Raw genomic sequence first — 24,887 nt, forward strand, 5'->3', positions numbered from 1 at the left:
ACATTCACGCTCCATTTATGATCACCATAAGAATCACATTCCTTGTACGCGAAGCGCCAGACCTTTCGTACCGACCCACATGTTGGAGAGTAGCTTGTCTGCCTCAGGAACATACACGATCTGTGTCAACGTTGGGCCAAGGTTGACCAAGTGCACAAACAAGATATTAAGTATATTACTACAGGGCGGCTGTAATGTGTTTGTCAAAGGCCAAGATGAAGTCCTGAAGGTCAGACTGGGCCTCCCAAGGCCAGACTACAGGAATGCGACACTTGATCGCCAGGGTTTAAAGTTTAATCATTTATAGGCAGTACCTTGTCAAGTTCACATATTTGGTGACGGAGGCGGTAAACAAAACGCCCGGTTCTCTCTTCGTCTGGGAAAAATGGTGGGATTAGAAATGCCATTGAGTTGGATCGCTTTCAAGATTACGACACTAGCACCTTGCACCTTACATAAAACATGTAGTAACGAAGATGTGAGAAGTCTGGCCAACCCTGCCATGAGTCCCAGCAAGGTCACGGCAAGCTTAAAGAATTGCTGGAAGGGTTCTCGATTTGGTGCTGACTGCTGATGCGGAACCAACATACTGGTCCATGCAAGCACAACTTGAAGAAACAAGATGATGCTTTCCCATAGCTTCATGAAATAGTCTTGAAAAAAACATTTTGGACTCTTTGTCTTAAGCGCATCCCTTATGTTTATACAGATAGAAGTAGATCAGATATACTGAGGAAACGAAGCAACTCCTTGGAAGGCGATGATTTGTCTGACTTTTCTGGAAAGACGAAGAATTTTTTTCGTATTCTTTGTCTTAGAGTCTTTCTCCCGTTGCAGATGGGGCATGTCAATGTCTGAGTAACAGGTTGTCCATGAAGAGGTAAGGAATTGGCTTTGTTCCCTGTCGTGTGTAAAGTTACAGCCGCAGGCCGTCCACCCACACGTCGGTGGAAAAGTGCAGTTATGTTATCTTTCTCAATGAACAACCTCAGTGAACAGTATTTTAAACGCTATGCCTTCCTGCCTAACTTTAGATCATCTGCCAATTTATGGAAGATGTTGATTAATGCGGGGAATGGGCTTGTTATGGCTATCGCTTGCAGTTGTATGTGACACAATGGTACCCAAACATTCGTTGGCGTTAAACACACGATGGTAAGAACTATTTTAGACGTGAACGTGGTAAAGGTGTCGCCTGGCTTGGAGTAGTGAAGACTCAACAACGGGTGCGTTCAATTACCTTTATGACCTATTTTTGACCCGTCTTGTGACCCATGAATTCATATCTTTCCTAGCATCATCGTCCATCTACTTTACGTTAGATGGATGGAGTAATCAAAAAGTAATCACGGCCGGAACTGACTAATACTAGTTCGAATTACGGCGGGTCCTTTAGAAGTAAGGATCTCCATACGAACATCAAAGCGGCGTGTGACAGGTACCCAACTGATAGGAGCAAGTGTCGCAGACTTGTGTTTCCGATTTGCAGTGACAGACCAGACCCCATCATCCTTTGAGGTCAGGTCGGGGTCAGACCAATAAACCGAGCTGGGTCTTGTGGGTATAGACAAATATAATGTGAGGGCAGAAAGATGATCATCTGAGCTCGAGGCTCGGGCTGTTCTAGTTCTGTTTATTCCGACCACTGGCATTGTGTCAGTACCGTAACGTCTAAATGGTGGATGGCCATTCATAAGAGTTGATAGCAGTTTATTACATAAACTTTCCTATCGTCTTGCCATCAATGGCCCGAATGAGGAGAGCTAATACCGTATACGCATGTATGATCATGTATGGTAGGTCTGCACCAGAGTTATATCAGTTGTCTGTACACGTGACTTCATCAATACATCTCTTAGAGGATCTTAGAGGGCCTGTATTGAGGTTTACAATGTGAGATGAGCGGTCAGCCGTCACAATCTAGACGTCTAGTCTTGGGATATGTGTGGCTACGTTGTATGCTGAAAGTGAACTCAATGGGAAACTATTTCTGGTAGTGTCCACGAAATGCCATCTTGACACATTGGGGCGTTTCGCTACATTCCATGCTACCGATCGATCACACGCTCATGACGCCAGGAAATTAAGCCTCATTAGCAACCTTATGATAATTGGAGATTCCAAATAGACTCAAAATGATGTAGTGGTCTGTCTGAGCTGGATCTATATGGTTGAGTGGGAGATACTGTATATAGGGGTTACGAGAAATCGTCAAAGCAATAACTGCCCTCCAGACATCCTTCAGATCAGAATGTGTCCTTCGACGTGTGCGGTGTTTGCCATCCCGACCCGCTAGAGATTTGCGACCTTGTCTCCTTCAGTAACTCGCAGTTGTATTTTTAGGACAAACACAAGAAGTCGTAAGTTTAGTATACGTCGTGTCGCGGCTGGAACTGGCTAACCTTGCCAGAAGCAGCGCCACACAGAAAATTCAGTGTCAGATGCAGCACAGCCCAGCGTTCTCAACTTACACCAACATCTGCTTCCTGTGTTACTCAATTTGACCTGTCATTGCGTTGCCATGGCAAAGGCGAGACCACTGTGCTGGAATCGCAGCCTGTGATGGCCTTGCCAGGCTTTTCACCAAATGATACTTACTGAACTTGACGTTGGATTAGAACTGACATATTGTTGCACCTGTCTGACATTGATCCGTGTAACCCTATCTTCAGGAGTTATATTCCTGTTGCTCGGCTTACAGTAAGTTACACAGCTTCAGGTGCTTAGTCTACCCCTGGTAGGCCTTATCGGGACCACCAAGTAATGTTGTCAGTTCGTACGCTAAGTCGTGTTTGTGTGTATTCTAGGTTGCCCTCTGGGCATCTTGCTTGAACACCGAGCGACCACCAATTTAGAAACGAAGCATTGTGTCTTCTAGGATCTTCTAGGATTCTAAATGCAGACGCCGGTTACCAGCAGACATGGAAATAGACCCTGTTTTTTGTCCGGACTGAGAGCCCGAGAGGAAGTCGTTCCTCTTCCATATAGTGCTGAGGCAGTCGGATGTGATACTTGTGATTGTGTTGTGCTGTGATTGTGGTACCCTAAACTAATGAGGTACCGAGGTCATACTGTAACTACCTTGATAGGATGTCCGGTAGCTACTCTACTCTACTCTACTCTACAGAAATGGGCATCCTGTGCCAGGCTGTGGTGTTACATGGAACTAGAACTACGTACTCGTCAAATTGACATTCACTGAGCAATTTCTTCCAGCTGTAGAAGGAATACGTCTTCACGCGCTTGCTTTGAAGCCTTTATCCCAGGAGTCTTCCAACCACCAGCCTAATGTCCTCACCATTAACCCGGTTATGGAATTGATTTCCCATGGTTTTCGCCAGCAGACAATCCTGCGTTGATACAGACCCCCAGAAAACAGGTGATAGCGGGGGCCTAGAGGGACCTGCCGATGGGGACCGTGTTGTTTTAATTCAGCCGGTTGGTGACAGAACTTTGGGTCAAAAGTTCGCAACCATACCTGCGATCCCTCCAAAAACGAAGGCATCCCAACCCTTATGATCCCTTATCACTACCAGACTCCTTTGAGATCTAAAAATATTAGAAATTGGCCACATAGGGTTGGCATTTTGCGCGACCGGAGAAGGAAGGAGGTGCTGACCACCTAGGCTTTCTCTGCCAGCTAATTGTTCACCCTATTTGGCCATTTCCAATCATTTTCCAGTCCCAAAGGAGTTGGTGGGCCCAGACCAGGCCGGGCAACTTTGAACGCAGGTTGGCGAGTGTCGCTACAAATTAGGGAGTGACACGATGTAACAGCGATAAGACCTGGCGGCTACTTGTCTGAAGTTACTGTGGAAACAACCTTTGGGCCCTCAGGTCAGGTCCGTTCACCGGGCCTCTATCCGCTCACGCGGGTTTGATCAACCGACGCCCTTTGCGACCATGAGAAAATGTCGTTCGGGCCGAAAAAAGGGAGTGTCGAGGACAATACAGTCCGTTGTAGTGGAAAATTAAGAGGTCTCCTGGTCGGCTTTCGCCTCAAGCTTTAAATGTATTGAGTCTTTTCGATTCGTTTCAGCTTCGCTGGTAATTTTTACCTATGTCTGCTAATGTCTGTATTGTATTTGAGGGGATCCGAGTAATAGCTCTAGATGTCACGTGACGTGAACTTACCTGGCGGTAAAATGACGATAGGCACAGGCTCAACTCTTCCTTGTTCTCGCTTGCCCAGCCCCTTCCTACAAACAACATGAAAAAAATGAAGATTGATGATACATAAATCACACGGAAATGAGTGGAGAAGATCCACATGAGACGAGTTGATAAGGGTTAGCAGCACAGGGTTAGCAGAAAGGCCACATTTCTCGACACGGGTTATTTGAGGCGGGTCCCCCTGTAGCCGGAGGGGAGACACCCGTGCGGCGCACATGTGGTCCGGCCAGAGGATCTGGTTTCCTCCACCAGCTATTTGTTGACCTAGACTGCTATGAATATTTATCATACAGAAGCCGGGCTTCGCGGGGAGAGGACGGCACTCGGGGTTCTCTCGTGCCCGGTTAGCTATCTCTTCGCTGTACGCTCGCCAGTCGATCGGAATACACGAGGATAGGTTTTCCGCAGAGTCAGGGCAGCTCATCTGTTGTTTGGGGCCACTTCTGCTGTGCACAGTCTCTAGGTAACGTTCGCTGTTTTGTTCCTCTTGTGTGTGTGGCTTCAGCCACTCAAAATTGTGTACAGTTCGAAGACATTTTAACAAACGCGTTTATCCATCTGATCTGCCTTTCGTGTTCTTTTGTAGACGTGATGAGAGAGTTGGACGTTGAGTAGGTGGTAAGTAACTTAAGTGCATGCAGACTGTTGAGTTAGCCTGTTTCGATCGTTGTAGCTTGCCAGTATGTATGGCTATGAGGTTGTTTCAAGGATGTCGCGTGGTGCCAATATAGCGTGCTGGTCTAAATATAGATGTATTTGGGAGCTTGATATACTAGTATACTGTGAGAATGTTGTAACCTTTGTGGCTTAGAGGGTGAACTGCTGTGGTTTGGCGTGGACAATACCAGTCTCGCGGTAGAGCGGGGGAAATTTCAAGGCGTCCTTAATTTCCCAGGGTGTTATGAACATATCGTCGGGTATTGGCATCTATAAGAAGAACACTATTCCCATGATTGACGACTGTATCTTAGATATAGGTACATACATCGAACTCTTCACATAGTTATGATTTAGGCTTAATGTTGATATCATCTGGCATTCATGTACAGTAACAGTACACCATTTCAATATCCGAAATCTGAACATGCGCATTTGCCGATAACAAGCATGCCTAATTAGAATTTTTGGTTCGAGGCTATCCTTTACTTTCACTTTCACGTGATCATATCTTGATTGGATTCAACCTTACTTACTTGCTTACTTACTTACGTACTTACTTATCAACATATGGGACCTTTAGAAGTCGTTTTGCTGAGATACTTTCCTCTTTGTGTGGAAGCAGAAAACTTCTGTTTTAGATAAAGCCGCGGGAGGCTCTACGCTAGTGATGGAAAAGCTGCGGTTTTGTCGGCTTAACATCACGAAATCCCACCGACATTTACCCAGGGTGTTCTACCGGCTCTTCTGTCACATTCCCCGCCCATTTACCAAGATCCCACTCTCCGATTTGCACAATTAGAAACAACCCTTGTCCCTCGGAGCATTTTCGCATTTTCTGACGCGAACGCGGGTTTATTTTCGTAGAATGACCCTTTCCCTCTCTCTAAGGCCAGGGGCGGGAACCGCAATGTTCAAGATCAAAGGTTACGGGCGCGGGGCTGGTCCCATGCCCATGGTGGAGGGGCGGTCTCTCCAAACTGTTGCAAGTTTCAACAGCGACCGTTTAATCGGAAACAGACGGGTGAGGCTGGAGAGGGGAGGGCCCTCTGAAATCCGCCCTCCCGATGACCAACGTTGCACGAGTAACTGTATAGCCTACAGATAGCCTCCATACAGGGATGCTGATTGATAGAAGGTGCATTAAAAGCTAATTCCAGCCGATTCCTCCCCTTCAAGGGGCGAAGGTCTTAACTTTAACAAGATGGAAACATGAGGTGGCAGACATAGCAAACAGAGCAGCGGACAAGTAACAGCAGCGCCGCAGACGACAGGAATCTAGCGGGGTGCTGCCGTGCGCGTCAGAAATGGCGCTGTTTGTCCACAAGGCTCTAAAAAGACAGCCGAGAGCTTGCAAATTGAAAGAGAAGAACCTACGTATGGTGAAAATCCGAACAGCACACAGAGGTACACCGCGTGTCGGGCACCCGATCTGTCAGTCAACACGTCAGCCGTGAGAACAGGGCCTGTGACTTGTTTGTTTACATGTTCATCAGCGTGGCCTCGTCGGTCTGTCATTTGTGCAACATCATCAAAGCCGTCAAAACCACGGACATGTTTCCTGAACTAAGCAAAGGTTACATGTTTAGCCAATGCCTAGACAAACCCGCCGTTTTGTTGTGCAAAAGGTTTGTACATTTGTTTCCGTTGTTGATGTTTGTAGAGTTATGACAGATGGGTACCGTGTATGTTATCACAAAATTATGTTTGTTGTTGGTAGACTTGTTTTGACTAACGACACTTATATATTTTGGTTTCACTTTCAACAACATGTGCGCTTCATGGCCAACCCAATGACATAACATGACATGACATGGAAAAAAACGAAATACATTTCTCACGGCTGACCATGGATCTATCAATAAGATTAGTTGATTTTTTAAGAAATCAGGCTTCAAATTGAGCTTGAAATATCTTAGCTATCTCAGAGGAGAAATTTTCATTAATTTGGTTTCAAAGGCCTCTAAATTCAGCAATACTGGTTAGCTTATATAAATTTCACTTCTGCAAATGATGAATAGTTACGACAAGCATTTTACATGGCATCCGTGCCCTCCGACCTCTTGCGGTGTATGGCAGTATTTCACAGTTCAATGTCGGCGTGCAGATGCGGATGACAACAAATAGAACTCACCCTATTTGGTAGCCCATCTTGGCCATGAGCCTGGACCCCACGCCCTGTGGGAGCGGGAGAGAAGCTGTGTTAGTTCACATGTGGACGTTCATTGTGGGCCAGATGATGGGTTTGTTGTCGTGCCCTTACGGGAACAACGCTCTGGCCAAGTTTATGACCTTTTAAGCACGGTAGTCTCGCCTGCTACAATAATAGAAGGCAAGAAGTCATACACATTATGGCGAAAGTACAAGGAATTGGGTTCTCGTTCACAAATATTGGCTCTTGAGAACAACATCGAGGACTATACAAAACAGCTGCCAAACTTCCCGTCCATAGATTATTTGTCAAAAACTACTTTCGCAGCGGAAAACAACTGGCTAAACAGAGACTCTCATGGGATGAAAGCGGACAATCTATAGCCTGGATGCCAGACCCCCAATCTCTAGATATTGTCGAGATTGGGGGTCTGGCATCCAGGCTAGGCAATCTAAAGCAGCATAGCGTTGTCTCAGAAACACAACATGGCTGCAATGAAATCTTTGCTTTTCCTTCTTTTTCCTTGTATCTAAGCGAACGCTGTAGATGTCCTTATTTATTTGCTTGTCGTTTTTCTAGTTTGTGCCCCCAAACTGTCATATCCTGCAACTAAGTACGTTAATAAATGTCCGAACAGCAGATAAAAGATCACGCTGTTTGTTCTGTGAAGAACAGTCTGAAGGGTAAAACCAATATACGACATCTTCATACGTTCTTCAACACGTAACCGCCCGTCACTGAAGGGGGTAGAACGGGTCTATTTCAGTCTGCCTGCATCTGGAGTCGTCCTGACAGCTCAGTTCTAATGGCATCTATCTTGTACTAACAGCACAGCGCACGAGCTGTCGCCAGGTCCTATCGTTTATGTGTGGCCCCATAATTTATAAAGTCAATCACTATCAGTACAGACCTGTTCCAGAAAATCACACGGCTTAGTGATGAAGTTAAATCATTCCAACGAGATAATTTGCACTACATCTTCTCACATCGCGCTGTCTTTATCCTCTTGTGGTTAGGGATTTGTTTAGCCGTTATCATGCCCGTAGCCAGGATTTTGAATGGGGGGGTTCGTTTTAATTTTTAAGGGACCAGCGAGCGCCGTAGGCGCGAGACGAGCGCCGCAGGCGCGAGCTTCCTAGGGGGGTCCGGGGGTATGCCCCCCCGGGAAATTTTGAAATTTGAACCTTCTGATATGGCATTTCCTGTGTTTTTGAGAGGATTTCAAAGGAAGAAATCAGAGACAAAGTTAGCAGTTTTTCTACTAAGGATTTCAGCTCCGTTGGTGATACAAATAGATCCACCTTGAAAAAAAAACCTTGGACGTTAAAAAGTGGACCCTTGAGCGTTTCAATTTCTAAGAATTGAACCTTCTGAAAGTGCATTTCCTGTGTTTTTGAGAGAATTTCAGAGGAAAAATCAGAGACAAAGTTTTTTCTAGGATCCTAGCCTCAGTGGCATTGCTGGTGATACAAATAAGTCCACCTTGACAAAAATATTGAACATTAAAAAGTGGACCTTCAAGCCTGTGAAAGTGGACCTTCAAGCCAATGGGGGGGTTCGTCCGAACCCCCCGAACCCCCCCTGGCTACGGGCATGGTTATGCAAGCTTATCTGAGCAAAAATGCCAAGCACGAAAATCACTTTCAATTACCTCAAATTAAGCTGAACTAATTCCGCTGTGCCTTTGCCATAAGTTGATGACGGCAACTCTCATGCCCTTATCGAGTGTTTCACACATGGCGATAGAAAGGCATGTGTAGATCATACCCAGCGCTCTTTTATTTATTGTGTAGGAAAATATTGACATGTCATTAGCGTCTTGTTGTAGATATTTGTAAGTTGGCTGACAGTTGGGGTGATGGTGTGTTTTGTTTAATTGGTTGTTGCATTTTGACCTTTGTGTATTGTAAGCGTGGTTTTGTACTTCGGAAAATTGGCACATGTACCGTATGTTGTGGAGCTTAGAATGGCCCATATATCAAAGAATTCAACTGTATAATTCCTATACTCTCCATTCTCCCTATAGTCATGATAGTCAGATAGTGGTAGCCTTTTGGCATCAGTCTTGTTCTGGAGAATGGATGAGGGGTTATGCAACAGGGAGATGCATTATGTACCCGCTTGTGTCTTAGTCTATCTCTGGACCTCTCTACATGGTAACTGCATGTAGAACATTTATTTGTGTGCACATAAACAAGGAAATACTTTCCATGCGAAGACATACCTGAGACGGGGTGTGGGGCTACTAATGAACTAATGGGCGTTGTCCTGCCGTTTGCTTTGTTTTGATAAGCTATAATTAGCCCCGTGTTGGTGAGCTTTCGGGAAGAAATGCCTTCACCAAGGCGCCCTCATTAAGACTAATTAAGAAAACATAACAATGTCTTTCATTACGTGTGACTGGTGTCAAGACGCACGTTTCACACAGACATCTGTACAGTAGGTCTTTGGGTATAAATGACGGAAAACCGTCGTTGGTCATTTCATCTCTTTTTCGAAAGTGTCTACTTTGCCCCTAGCCATCGAGTAAGGAACATCTGGCAGTGCGCTTACAGAAGCAGCCCGGTTGATATGTTCATATTGTAACAGTGAATACTAGTAATTGTTGTATCAATGTACCCTATCGCCGCGATAGAAGTGGTACATTACTATACATGTAATTTTATCCACTTTTCGTCCTAGTAGTTAGTCATGATTGTCGCCCTAAAAACTCACGCACTCTTGAGTCTTGTGGATTGGCGGTATGACTGGCCAAGGCAGTTATAAATTCCCCTTAGTTTGAATGGCTAACCAACAACCATCGTCTGTACTCTCAACTGATAGGTTTCCCATGTAGACCAAAACAAAAAGCATGGCTTGTTCCACTGTTACGTGTGTGATTGACAAGATCAAGTCTACAGCTACGACAACAAATAGGAGTTGCCTCGGTCCTCAACCCCCGGTAGACAGGATCATCTCCCCCAGCTGCCCGGCATGCACCGGTCTGTAAATAATCATCGGCACGTCAGCGAAAAGACCAATATTTTACTAGCAACCGCCGGCGAAACAAAATTGGGAGCAGGAGTTGTTTTGTCTGCACGGCCCGCAAACACTCCACACATGGCGGTGGGAACTATGGCTTTGTTCAAGGGTTCGCTGCTCAGAAAAAGTGGAACAGATTTGAGGTTACACTCAAGTGTGTCGGTCAAGAAGAGGCAGCATAGAGTTCTGTGATGCTATGAGTATGACAAAAAATCCATGGGAAATTTGGTCAACTTGAAGCACGTTATTCCTAAGGCCGCGTGACTTCAAACATACACCGCAAATTATAATCCCATCACCTTTATCCAAAACACACTAGTACCGTATCGGCCTCGTCATCAACAATTAACAAAACGCCAGCAACAAACTCCACTGAAAGAATCAGCCATACATTGCAAAGGTTCTTGCTACTTACGACAAAATTGATTATTGTAGCCGGCCATGATAAACTCCCACTTCAAAGTAAGTCCTTTAAGAAATAACGTATCAGATAACGACATGTAACAGTAAATATGGTCACGGTCAAATGTACATAAATTTATATGTACATTCTCCATCAAGTTATGAAACCCAATACTACGTAGAAAATTGAAGCGATTACAAGCTTCACTTTAGCTGAACAACGGAAACACGCTAAATATAGTGTATCTAAGTTAACCCCATGCCACCAGTATTCCAGAACTATTCAATGATGATCGACTACCTTGTACTAAGTTGTAGCACGTTTGAGACGAGGCAGGCGCTGATCAAACCCGAGACCAGTTCTACCGTCTGACCCTAGCTAACCCCAGCGGATTGCTGTAGATATTTGATAGCATCATGGTCATCGTCAAGGCCTCGGTACGATCGAGTGTCAGGTTTCAGTGGTCCTGGGAAATCACACGAATGTGTGATCGGAAGTATACCGTTCTCTTGCTGGTATCAGGTTTGGTCAAACAACATTGTGGTCAAATGTTGGTCTTAATTCTTTGATAATATCACCCAATTCCCTTAGTAAAACTGTGCTTAGCTTCAACAACCTCATTAGATACGAAACGACAGAGATAGATATTAATTTCGTTCAGTTGTGAACTGTGCACATGTGAGAATCCTGCGGTCGACAACGCACTGCACCATTTCCGTGACCCATCTCTCGACTTGCCATCTTGACTAAGATGCTTGATTCTTCAATAAATTTTCCAAGGCCTGTAAGTCGTTTGGGAAAATTACACGTGGATCTGCTTTGTCCATGCGCGCTAACCCTCTCCCGTTGACCCAAATTGACCTGCATCAAGTGGAATGTCATCCTGCTGGAATTAATACGAAACTTCTATCTTTGATCTGCAGGTAGAGAAATCCAACACAGGCGCAGGCCTGGGCTGTCATCGGCAACTGCGACGTCTTCGCCAATAGAGTCCAGAAGCCGACGGAAGCTCCCATCACCGGGAAACACCTGCTGAGGATTTCTTATTCATGCCCATTGTCGGCTGGATGGACCTATAGCGCCGCGAGTGGCATAGGAAGACAACGTTTGTATCATTTCGTGTCCAGTGGATTCCTTGAACTCGGGACTGCTGCGTCAACATGGGTGGATACGCCGCGATTGTTGCGGTCCTGTTGAGTACATTGTTACGAGGTGGGAATACGGTTCCAGTTTCGGGGGATTCTCACAATGTGGCGAACGTTTCGAAGCCGATCATCTCTTCGGCTAGCGTGAACACACCCGCCGGTGGGATGGTCTTCAACCACGTCTACAACATCAACGTCCCTCCGGTGCTGTGCGCGGGAGCCGGCGGGCAGGTCACAGAAACGTCGGGAACGGTGGAGGTGGGAGAAGGCGGCGAAGGTGCGCCGTTCCTCGCCAACACCTTCGTTCCCGGAGGTGGCGGTGGAGGTTGCTGCAACAACAACGGCGGAAGTGGCTCCAGCGGGGATTTGTTGAACGGGGAGACAGGATCTCTGGTCACGGCTCTGCAAGAAAGTACGGAAGATCTCAAGAAGCAACTCGCAGAGCTCCTAAAAGAGTTCGAGCAGTTCAAGCAGTCCTGTGGATGCGTCGGAGCACAGGGCCAGCCTGGCGTTTGCGATCCGGCGTGTAAGTACGGGAAATGTGAGAACGGGAGGTGTGTGTGCGACGAGGGCTTCACTGGTGACGACTGCTCGGAGCGTGCCTGCCCTGACAACTGCAAGGACCGGGGCGACTGTGTCAACGGCGTCTGCGTCTGTAAACCTGGATTTACCGGGGCCGATTGTTCGCAAAGAGCGTGCGTTCCAGACTGTGGGGACCGTGGCCGCTGTGTCAATGGTGTATGTCAGTGCGAGCCTGGGTTTGAGGGCCCCACCTGTACGTCCCGTTCGTGTCCAGGAAACTGCATGGGCAGGGGAGTATGTGTGGACGGAGCCTGCCAGTGCGAGTCTGGTTTTACCGGCCCGGATTGCTCTTCAACCAGCTGCCCCAACGACTGTTTCGGCAGAGGTGTGTGTGTCGACGGCGTGTGCCAATGTGAGCCTGGCTTCGTTGGCGAGGACTGCTCAGCAGGTAAGTCTCTCCAGTATCCTTCTCTGTGGGCGTTTATCCCCTGAAAATCCCACCAACATGTGCCACATCCCCACGGCACGTATTGTTGTCTATAGCACAGCCACTGATCCCCCTGATGGACGGCTTGCCTGCTTTGTTATCATTAATTCAAATAAGGCGGGATCAGGGCCTGGGATCAGACACAGGGATACGAATTGAGACATAATCTTGGTTCCCCGCTGGGCAGTGACAACTGGAGTAAAATAAGGACGTAGTGACAGTAGCGCCATGGCAACGGGAGCGACAATTGATTGTCACGGAATTTGGGATTCGTTCGGTAAGCCTAAAGGTTAAAAGGGTAGAATCTCGGTCACCGGTTACCCATAGACAAAACGGTCTAAAACACATGGCTCATTCCGGCATTTTTCACCAGTCGCAAGGCAGTATCAGTCAAAATCAGCTGGAAGTAGTAGCAGTTCGGACCACATCACTCTGACCCAGTAAAGATAAACAGATGTAAACAATGTCTGAAATCTGCGAAATTAGATTGACCTTAACTGAAGGTCATGAGTAAAGTTGACGTATTCTATATATGATGTGGCTGGTAGCCGTAACCTCTATAGGATGCCCTGACCCCAAGTGAGTCTACCGACGGCAAACGGCAAGAAGACAAATTATCTTCGCTCCTAGTAATTGATTAGTGAGAGTTAAATTTGTCCATGTTTACTTTGATGGAGAGGTCGTCCTACAGAGCCCACCCATAGGGCATGTCAGGTTTCTGACGAAGCTGCCTGGCTGTCGCTAGGGTCTGTGTGTCGCTATCGGGTTCACACGGGGATACGTTGTGAACTATTGGTAAGGGTATATGCCACAGGTGGCCACACAGAGAGTTTCCTAATGTCTCGAGAGTGTCGCCAGCCTGCTTATCGTCTCGACTGTCACCTCTTGGGCCCAGGTTCTGTACGAAAATAAACACTACGCGACTGGAGAAATGAAAATACCCATCTACTTCCTGGAACCTATCGTTCTTAGATTTGTCAATGTCACTTAGAACAGAAACGCAGGATATTAATCCATGTACATGTGTCGTTCTTAGTTTACAACGACTTATCTGATATTTGGTGAAAAGACAAAGTAAATAAACTCGGTAAAAATATCCCACAAGTAGGTCTGTCGGCACTTTATTTGGGCCAACCAAAGCAAGCTGTATTAAAATAAACGCTTTGATCGTTTGTCAGTCGTACATACATTGTAAGCCTCAACAGGTTGCAGACAAGCCATTGGTCCAGCGTAGCTTGAAATTTTACGTTAATCTGCTACATTGAGTCCAAATTCGCTACTAACAACATGGGGATATTCTTGTGTCAACTGTGTTGCTCTCATGTTATCCACAGAGATCTCAGTACCAGCACCCATCTCGGGTGTCTTCACCAGGGACATCACCATCAACTCCGTCTTCATCGGATGGGTGGAGGAGGACTACGTGGACAAGTACCACCTGGAGTACCGCCGGACCAATGAGCTGAACGGCTGGAACGAGATAGAGGTGTTCGAACCCGGCTACACGGTGACGGGCCTGGCGTCTGCCACGGAGTACCAGTTCCGTGTGTCAGGAGCCAACGTCAAGGGCAGAGGTGAACCGAGCGACGTGGTGGAGGTCTCCACAAAAGGTAAGCCCGAGACTTAGAGGTACGCGCGATGCTTGAAGTGGTGCAGCTTCATCGAAGTTCATACATTCCTCTTTTCCACAGGAAGACAACAAGTACACGCAGCGTCTTGTCACTATTATTGTGTACAGTTTGGTGGGACATCGCATTGCCCCTGAATCTGCCTGTTTTTTCTCCATTGTCGTGAACACTACAGTATGTGTCAGGATGGAAACATGGAGACATTGTATACTTGAATCAGGGGACCGGATACGTGGAAGGGATGTCCTGGCTTGATTTGCTCATTACTGTCTTTGCATTTTCATTTTCTGCGTATTACACTGAATATGCCCTTTTTATTTTAGGATCTTTTTTCCTCATCTCAACTCTTAGCAGGTCAAGTGCTGATACTTTTTACAGCTCCAAGCAGGTGTATATGATACAGCAATGCAGCAATGCAGAATGTGGAAACACCCTTAACAGAACAAGCGAGTTTAAGTTCAACACATTTCAGTGGGATGAAAAATTAATTTCACTTTCCTGTCCATGTCACTGTTGTTACATACTCCAGTCGACCTGAAATGAGTACTGGCAAAGTTCAAAGTGCAACAGCTTCAAGCAGATGTAAAACTCATCCTGCTCCTTTAACACAGTACTGGTGAACCAATAAACCTGGTTTTACTGTCTGTTTTGAGGTAAAGTAAGGGTTCAGCCCTTGGAAATGGCAAGTGACACTTTGACAGTAAACAAAGGTCCCAGTAGGGCATTGTCAATGTCACCGGATGTCTGTTTAATTGTCAACTAAAAGCAATAAAGGGTGATAAAAAACTGATAACGTTCCTTTTTGAAACAAGCTTGAAAGAAGATTTACTCCAGTCTATGGCTTTAAGGTGCTGATTGATAACACTTTCTTGCACAAATGACAAGATCTATGTAGTGATTATATTGTACTGTTTCTGACACTCGCCATGCGTTCTACAAAACATGATATCTTGAGGTTTAAGTTACATCGGCTGCCTTTGTAATATAACCTGCCATCTGCCTCATATTACAGGAAAGTTTATGAACAAGGCCAGATAGTAAACCGCTGCCCAACTCAGTGTTACTTTAGGTCACTTCCACAAAAGGACAGCACCCAATAGCATTTGGCAAGTGCTCTGTTTTGAAGGTTATGTTTAGGGCTTGACACAGTGAGCACTCTTCCGGGAGTCAACAAGCTTTGGACAGACTCATACAGTGTATGGATGAGATGGCGCCCTCACCAAAACACAGAATACTTCACATTTCAGCCTACTGAGTGCTCTTTAAGCAAATGTGAAACAGAACCCCAAAAGCTACTAACATGGACCATCCTCTCAATTTGACCTACATCATTCAAGGTCACAGAATGGTCAGCTGCCCCACAGGGCTCAGTACAGTGTAATGACTATTTTAATGGCCTGGAAATAGGACATAGTGGACAATCAGTTTGAGACTCAGAGGACAAGTGACCAAGATGGAACTACAAGGTGCATCTTCAATTCATTTGCTAAACAGCATTACAACCACTCATCTGGAGACCAAAGGACCAATCCACAAGACCTGTTTTTCAGCTGTGGCTTTCAGTCTTCTTACCATTTGTTTAAAAAGAACATTTTTCACATGCATCAAAGAGGCCTGTAAATTTGCTTTAGAGCTTTACACCACAACAAAACGCAGTAATAGTTTGGCATTGTAAAAGTGAAACAGATGAAAGACTCACACTCCATTGACAGCTATTACACATAATTATAAAATATAGATACTTGTCCAATTGTCTAAATGTTGACCAGAAATGTATGCTTTTGAAGGGCCAGAGTTATTCGACCCCAGCCCTCCAAGGGAGGCTCGTGGCCATTCCGTGGATCCTTACAGTGTCGTTGTGCAGTGGAAAGCACCCGTCAATGGATCAGACATTGTTTCCGGATACAGGTTGATCTATCAGCTGGGAAAAGACGGCATTATTCAAACTGCTGACATGAACAAACCAATGAACTTTTACTACGTGCTGCAAAGCGTGTCTCCAGACACGGTATACAACATGTGGATCGAACCATACAGCCCTGGAGGTCCTGGTCCCCAAAGCGAACGTTTTGTTGTGTACACAATGGCTACAGCTGGTGGTGGGACTGTTCCTCGCCCAGAAACTGGCACTGACAAAGACTCAGGTGGTAAGAAAACATTTTCACAAGCGTGAACTAGCATCATCAATGTTCACATTCACTACCTGCATGTGAGCAGACAAACCAGTCACTGAGGACATGATACTTGCACAGACTCAACAAGTGGGTATGGAGTGATGGCATCCACCGTGATATCTTCTTCACATTCATTCTAGGGCCAGCCAATGGCAAAAGAAATGCTGTCCTGTATGGTGGACGAGACAGTAACACCAGTCCACATATGCACTGTACTCTTCTTCATCTACATGTACAACAAAAACAACGACATCACACAGGACCTGTGACAGCAGTTGCTTTCACAGTTTTGCTGCACAATGCTTTCAGCCACTATTGCAAGTTTTGCACAGTGTCCACATAGTCTTCAATAACATGTCAATACAGATATGGCCTTAATGGGGTAGGTATAGAGTGCCCAGCTTTATTGCACTTTGTGTGGCCAAGGATACATTGTACAAAAGCGAATCATAGCAAATCTTGAAACACATTAGCTACATTACAGACTTGACAAAGTGCAATCCTCTGCTTGGATATTGCATCCACCATTCCCATTGTGAGGTTACATTACTTTTGAGCATCAGCATATTTTGTCAATTTTACTTTTGCAGCATCAGCAGTTGTGTACCTCTGTTGTTCAGTAGAATCCATCTAATAGGAATCAATTATCCACATTTTAAAGAACAAGACGTTACCAACCCTGGTGCTCCACTGGGAGTTCGTGGACAACCTGTGGATCCTTACAACATCCAGCTGCAATGGCAACCTCCAACTAATCCTACAGACACAATATCTGGTTACAAGCTGCAATATCAGAAGCCAGGAGACAGTTACCCACAAACTGTAGACATGGGCAACCCACGCGATCGTACATACATCTTGCGAGGAGTGTCTTCAGACACACAGTACAACATGTGGGTGACACCGTATGGTCCTAGAGGGGACGGACCTCAGAGTCAACATCTTACAGTACAAACTCAGCCTGTAGAAGGTCCGGGGACTGGCCCAGGAACAGGCACTGATGGGCAGCCAGGGGGTAAGGAACATCTTCATGGGCACTGGACATTTGGGTCATATTTTGTCACTGACATGGCTTGACACAATGGGATAACATTTTGCACTGACATCAGTTGTTAGTGGAATCATAATTATGCAGATTTAGTCCCAAAAATGGTCGTCAATGACATCACAGGTTTATTCACTGCTCTCGGACAGACAGCTATCACTTTGGAACACATGCACAGACAGGAGTATGCACTGACAGGAGGAGACAACATTTGCTGACAAGCACACTTTGATCTTCTGCACTACATTTTGCAGCAGCTACTTTGGATGCTGCTTAGTCTTCTGCATTTTCTTTCACTTGACACAAGAGTTTGTTTTCCCCAGTTCACCACAGTAGAACAATATGTGCATATATACTGGTATAGGATTTGTATTCAGTTAAGTGACATTTCTCAAATGCTTACACATGCACAATTCTCTGTTGAAAAAGCAGTTCTTTTCAAACTGCTGTTGAATAGAATCTACTTAACAACAAACATTATCTTTTTGCATAATGATACAACCATCTACATTAAAGGACAAGACATTGTCAACCCTGGGGCTCCAATTGGAGTAAGTGGACGTCCTGTGGACCCTTACAACATCCGGCTGCAGTGGCAACCTCCAACTAATCCTACGGATGACATTCAGGGGTACAAACTGCAATATCAGAAGCCAGGGGACAGTTCTATACGAACTGTGAACATGGGGAACCCACGTGATCGTACATACGTCTTGCGAGGAGTGTCTCCAGACACACAGTACAACATGTGGGTGACACCGTACGGTCCTAGAGGTGACGGACCTCAGAGTCAACATCTTACAGTACAAACTCAGCCTGTAGAAGGTCCAGGGACAGGAACAGGCACCGATGGGCGGCCAGGCGGTAAGGAACATCTTCATAGGCACTGGCTGGACAATAGGATCACCATTATGGCACTGACATCACTGGACAGAGGGATCATATTTACAGATCACAATAGTTTTCATCACTGGATTACATTTATTCACGCTTTGGACATTCGGACACATGCAAAGACTGGACAGTGGGTCCTTATTACACTGCATACTGTATATTGTTTGACACATTTTTCACGCTTCATCTGTTGAAGTTGAAAACGCTTTCACTCTGCCTGGTAGTGGTATTGATAAAAGCTGTCTGTTGTATTTTGGAATCTGCTTTGCACATTGCTCTAGTTTTTACCTATGCCACATTTGAATATTTTATTCAGAATGGTGAGCATGGAGAGTTTGGCCAACCATATTGGCTTTGACTAGTAGTTGACAAATGGTCACAATTGCTAGCACACAACAGGTATTAAGTATGTACTGGCTTTTGACGATCATAAGATATCAAATGGCAAAACGAGTTATCTGCTTGCTTACATGTAGATTGATGTTCCTTTTCCAAATGCCTAAAACTCATAAAACTGTCTAATTTAAAGGGGAAGATGTTGTTGATCCTGGTGCTCCACTGGGAGTTTATGGACAACCTGTGGGCCCTTACAACATCCAGCTGCAGTGGCAACCTCCAACTAACCCAACCGACACAATAACTGGTTACAAGCTGCAGTATCAGAAGCCAGGAGACAGTTACCCTCAAACTGTGGACATGGGGAACCCACGTGAACCTACATACGTCTTGCGAGGAGTGTCTCCAGACACACAGTACAACATGTGGGTGACACCGTATGGTCCTAGAGGTGACGGACCTCAGAGCCAACATCTTACAGTACAAACTCAGCCTGTAGAAGGTCCAGGGACTGGCCCAGGAACAGGCACTGATGGGCGGCCAGGGGGTAAGGAGGAACATCTTCATAGGCACTGGACATTTGGGATCACATTTTGGCAATGACGTCACTGGACAGAGGGATCACACTTTGGCACTGACATCACTGAACAGTGAGATCACATTTTGGCAATAACATCACTGGACAGAGGGGTCACAGTCATATAGATGTAGTCATCATTAATCAAGCCCATTCATGGACAGCCAGACATCACTGGAGGGGACTATGCTTTTTTACACAGACAGCAGGAGCTAGTTACATGGCATTGCTTTGCAGAGGAATCTTATTCTTCTCTGTTTCCAAGACACTACCCTTTAACCTTGTGCACTATGGGGTGTTGGCTGCTGCTTTGAAAGATGCACTGCCCTTTTCATCTTATATGCTAGTCACAGCAGTCTTTGGTTCTCACGATAGACCAATGTATGTGTATACATGTACTTTGAATATTGGTATGGAAAAATTGTATTTGTGTGATTGACATTTTCACTTGTACATCATGTACGTTTGCCCCCTCAGTTCTTTGATGGACTTCTTATCAATCTGCTGTTGAGTATAATCCATGTAGAAGGAATCTCTTTATGTCTTAATCTGATGATGATGATGATAATTAAACTATCTAATTTTAAGGAGCAGAGTCTGTCAACCCCGGTGCTCCACTGGGAGTTAGTGGACAACCTGTAGATCCTTACAACATCCGGCTGCAGTGGCAACCTCCAACTAATCCTACAGACACAATAACTGGTTACAAGCTGCAATATCAGAAGCCAGGAGACAGTTACCCACAAACTGTGGACATGGGGAACCCACGTGATCATACATACGTCTTGCGAGGAGTGTCTCCAGACACACAGTACAACATGTGGGTGACACCGTATGGTCCTAGAGGTGACGGACCTCAGAGTCAACATCTTACAGTACAAACTCAGCCTGTAGAAGGTCCAGGGACTGGCCCAGGAACAGGCACTGATGGGCTGCCAGGTGGTAAGGAACATCTTCATGGGCACTGGACCAAATAGATGTCACTCATGTGTCATGACAAAACTTCATCACTGGATTAAAATCATTCTCATCTTTCCGACAGTTGGATACCACTGTGAAGCAGATCATATGCACATGCACAGACAGAATGGCGTCTTTGTTATACCGGTATCAAGTACTTGTATCTGCTGAAAAGGCTTTTCACTTTTCACTCTGCCTTATTAGAGACTGCACACTACCACATACATGTAGGCTTAGATTAGAGGCCATATAGTACATGTATTTTTGAAACAGTCCTCTTCAATCTGTGGTTGAATCCATCTATGAGAAGTATTAGTCTTAGAGATTATTGACATACAATGTCATGTAATAATCTACATGTACTTTTAAGGACCAGAAGTTGTCAACCCTGGTGCTCCACTGGGCGTTAGTGGACAACCTGTGGATCCTTACAACATTCGTCTACAGTGGCAACCTCCAACTAACCCAACCGACACAATAACTGGTTACAAGCTGCAATATCAGAAGCCAGGAGACAGTTACCCTCAAACTGTGGACATGGGGAACCCACGTGATCGTACATACGTCTTGCGAGGAGTGTCTCCAGACACACAGTACAACATGTGGGTGACACCGTATGGTCCTAGAGGTGACGGACCTCAGAGTCAACATCTTACAGTACAAACTCAGCCTGTAGAAGGTCCAGGGACTGGCCCAGGAACAGGCACTGATGGGCAGCCAGGTGGTAAGGAACATCTTCATGGGCACTGGACCAAATAGATGTCATTCATGTGTCATGACAAAACTTCATCACTGGATTACAATCATTCTCATCTTTCCGACAGTTGGATACCACTGTGAAGCAGATCATATGCACATGCACAGACAGAATGGGCGTCTTTGTTATACCGGTATCAAGTACTTGTATCTGCTGAAAAGGCTTTTCACTTTTCACTCTGCCTTATTAGAGACTGCACACTACCACATACATGTAGGCTTAGAATAGAGGCCGAATAGTACATGTACTTTTGAAACAGTCTTCTTCAATCTGTGGTTGAATAGAATCCATCTATGTAGAATGAGTCTTAGAGATTATTGACATACAATGTCATGTAATAATTTACATGTACTTAAAAGGACAACAAGAAGTCAACCCTGGTGCTCCACTGGGAGTTAGTGGACAACCTGTAGATCCTTACAACATCCGTCTGCAATGGAAACCTCCACCTAACCCAACAGACACAATAACTGGTTACAAGCTGCAATATCAGAAGCCAGGAGACAGTTACCCTCAAACTGTGGACATGGGGAACCCACGGGATCGTACATACGTCTTGGGAGGAGTGTCTCCAGACACACAGTACAACATGTGGGTGACACCGTATGGTCCTAGAGGTGACGGACCTCAGAGTCAACATCTTACAGTACAAACTCAGCCTGTAGAAGGTCCAGGGACTGGCCCAGGAACGGGCACTGATGGGCAGCCAGGGGGTAAGGAACATCTTCATAGGCACTGGACAATGGGATCATATGACATCACAGGACAGTGAGATCACATTCATATAGAGGTAGTCTGCAAGACGGTCATCATCGGGCATCTTCATTCACAGCTTTTGGACAGCCAGATGTCACTTTGGAACAGACTGTACTTATATGCTTGAACAGGAGACACCATCACCACATTTTCCTTTTCCCTGCACACCCTAGACACTCCAAACCCCTAGTTCACACTACACTTCTAATGTTGTTACAGTGACAATTGCATTTCCGTTCACTTGTCATGACAGCACAACAGTTTGTTTTCCTTGATTCACAAGATAGACAAATAACAGCGCATATTTGTATGTAATTTGTAAATAGTTATTTGACATTTATTAAATCAATATCAAGCCTTTCTCCTCGGTCTGCTGTTAAATAGAATCCACCTAACAAACATTTTCCCTAATGACAATAAAACTATCTACTTTGAAGGAGAAGTTGTCAACCCTGGTGCACCACTCGCAGTAGGTGGGCATCCCGTGGACCCCTACAACATTCGCTTGCAGTGGCGACCTCCAACTAACCCAACTGACGACATACATGGATACAAGTTACACTATCTCAAGCCAGGGGACAATACACTACACACTGTTGACATGGGCAACCCACCCGATTATGCATACACCCTGCGTGGAGTATCCCCTGACTCAGAATACACCATGCTGGTGACACCGTATGGGCCTGAAGGTGATGGACCTGAGAGCGAGCCCTTCATTGTTCAGACACAGAGTGTTGGAGACAAAGACGGTGGTGGTAAGGATATATCATCCTTATACACAATGTACCTGTGCCATGGGGGAAGACACGCATCATCATCATAGTACTAGTCATGTTCATCCATGACACGGACAGACAGATCACTGTAGACCTTGTTGTTGAATACAGTATGAAAATGTCCTCAGGGTTATATTTGGACAAAGGTTAAACCACAACACCATTAACACAAGCATCATGTTACAAACATTTTTTCACCATCTACATGTTGAAGATGGATAATGTCACGATCAAGCACCGGTTCTTTCACCACCTGTCAAATATGTCATGAACTTCTTCAGACAGTCCCCACCAACCCATCTGACAAGATACATTACATTACAGAAACTTCAAAATGTCCTAACATATGTCGAAGGCTGACTTTTCATCATACTGATACAGTTTGCAATTTCTTGCAATCACTTAGTCTATCCTGTGAACATGACATCTAATATTACTAATTTTTGTGCCATACTTAGAAATATTGGTGAATTCCCACATATGCATTCTGTATGTACATACTAGTATATATATATATATATATATATATATATATATATATATATATATATATATTTTATGTATCATTATCGAATACAAGTTGCATGGTATCCTTGATGGAGAGCACTAGCAGTTCGAGATTCGGTTTCGATTTACGGTGTCAGACATGCATGCAGTTTTAGAACTGTTTCTCTTCGTGAAAATTTGATGAAGTTTTTTTATAAATGTGTGGATAATGCTGCGCTTTTGAATACCAGCGGTGGTGAACCCTGGTGCTCCACGAGGAGTTAGCGGACTTCCCCTGGACCCTTACAATGTTCGTGTGGAGTGGCAACCTCCCCCCAACCCAACTGACGACATCTATGGATACAAGTTGCAATATCAGAAGCCTGAGGACAGTTACCCACAAACTGTAGACATGGGGAACCCATCTGATTCTACGTATGTCTTGCAAGGAGTTTCTCCAGACACACAGTACAACATGTGGGTGACACCGTATGGTCCTAGAGGTGACGGACCTCAGAGTCAGCCTTTCACTGTTCAAACACAAGATGACCCTAGTGGTAAGAACGGTCTTTGTACATGTTGCACAGCACGATGAGCATCTCGGCAGCTGTTTGCATTTGTTGTGTCCGTTGTGTCGAAGAGTGACGACAAAGAAAAACAGTTGACAGATGTGGCACACAGACAAGTCTTACTGCTACACTGATTCATCATCGTAATCACAAAACCATCTCATTCAGTCGTTGCCAGGAGAACGCTGCAGTTTCTAGAGGAGCACTGCCGCATCACAAGCAGGCAGTTTGCACTGCAACGTGTGTTGCTATAGCTATTTCTTGCAATGACTTTGCAACATTACATTCATGGCCTTGTCTCTCCTTTGAACATGACATTACATTACAGAACAGTGTATATATATCTATATCTATATACTGCTGAATACAACATGGGGGTTGCATTATATCCATGGTTGATAGTATTAGTGGTCTGAGATGTCTGTTTTGGTTTACAGTGTTGAGATGTCTGTTTTGATTTACAGTGTCAGACATGCATGCAGTTTTATTACTGTTTTTCTTTGTGAAGTTTAGTTTTTTTGTGTGGATAATGCTGCACTTTTGAATACCAGCGGTGGTCAACCCTGGTGCCCCACAAGGAGTTAGCGGGCTTCCCCTGGACCCTTACAATGTTCGTGTGGAGTGGCAACCACCCTCCAACCCAACTGATGACATCTATGGATACAAGTTGCAATATCAGAAGCCTGAGGACAGTTCCCCACAAACTGTAGACATGGGGAACCCACCCGATTCTGCGTATGTCTTGCGAGGAGTGTCTCCAGACACACAGTACAACATGTGGGTGACGCCGTATGGTCCTAGAGGTGACGGACCTCAGAGCCAACCTTTCACTGTTCAAACACAAGATGACCCTAGTGGTAAGAACGGTCTTTGTACGTGTTGCACAGCGCGATGAGCATCTCGGCAGCTGTTTGCATTTGTTGTGTCCGTTGTGTCAAAGAGTGACGACAAAGAAAAACAGTTGACAGATGTGGCCCACAGTTCTCACTGTCATCACAAAGCCACCCCACTGCCAGGAGAACTCTGCGGTATTGAGCAGAGCGCTGCCACACGGCATCACAAGCGGGCAGTTTGCACTGCACCACCTGTGTCAGGCACTTCAATCCACCTGCACCTTAGCTTATGTTTTTTTATTGTGCCTCCATGTTACTTTTATCAGTGTCACTTTGTTCACTGACAGTCGCTTGGCATTTCTTTTTAGTTGTGGTTACACAAGCAGGCAGTTTGCACTGCACCACCTTAGTTGTGTTTTTTTATTGTGCCTCAATGTTACTTTATCAGTAAGTACATTTTGTACTTATTAGATGCAGCTGGTAGCACGTGCACAGCGGCTTTGCTGCCTTGATGCCTCACACTTGTATTTACA

At 45.3% G+C, this 24,887-nt stretch overlaps 2 protein-coding genes across 5 annotated transcripts in view; one reads left to right on the forward strand and one right to left on the reverse strand.

The window, feature by feature from the left end:
- The window catches only part of LOC136441756 (tenascin-X-like), an 87,571-nt gene that overhangs the window by 29,047 nt on the left and 33,637 nt on the right, over positions 1–24,887 (forward strand). For all 4 annotated transcript variants that reach the window (XM_066438210.1, XM_066438213.1, XM_066438214.1 and 1 more), the window contains exons 3-14: positions 11,330–12,521; positions 13,895–14,170; positions 15,976–16,335; positions 17,024–17,377; positions 17,924–18,271; positions 18,831–19,184; positions 19,803–20,156; positions 20,545–20,898; positions 21,291–21,644; positions 22,125–22,445; positions 23,204–23,509; positions 24,073–24,378. In XM_066438210.1, the coding sequence (XP_066294307.1) occupies positions 11,567–12,521; positions 13,895–14,170; positions 15,976–16,335; positions 17,024–17,377; positions 17,924–18,271; positions 18,831–19,184; positions 19,803–20,156; positions 20,545–20,898; positions 21,291–21,644; positions 22,125–22,445; positions 23,204–23,509; positions 24,073–24,378 (4,642 nt within the window). In that variant the 5' untranslated portion in view covers positions 11,330–11,566. The remainder of the gene's footprint in view (positions 1–11,329; positions 12,522–13,894; positions 14,171–15,975; positions 16,336–17,023; positions 17,378–17,923; positions 18,272–18,830; positions 19,185–19,802; positions 20,157–20,544; positions 20,899–21,290; positions 21,645–22,124; positions 22,446–23,203; positions 23,510–24,072; positions 24,379–24,887) is intronic.
- LOC136441760 (zinc finger CCCH-type with G patch domain-containing protein-like) overlaps positions 1–24,887 on the reverse strand; it is a 98,097-nt gene that overhangs the window by 28,065 nt on the left and 45,145 nt on the right. The window contains exons 9-10 of the mRNA XM_066438223.1: positions 6,965–7,008; positions 4,135–4,199 (exon numbers count right to left, since the gene is read on the reverse strand). Coding sequence (XP_066294320.1) covers positions 4,135–4,199; positions 6,965–7,008 — 109 coding nt within the window. The remainder of the gene's footprint in view (positions 1–4,134; positions 4,200–6,964; positions 7,009–24,887) is intronic.

This window comes from Branchiostoma lanceolatum, chromosome 9 (assembly GCF_035083965.1).
Source record: "Branchiostoma lanceolatum isolate klBraLanc5 chromosome 9, klBraLanc5.hap2, whole genome shotgun sequence".
In the NCBI taxonomy this organism is placed as follows: Eukaryota; Metazoa; Chordata; class Leptocardii; order Amphioxiformes; family Branchiostomatidae; genus Branchiostoma; species Branchiostoma lanceolatum.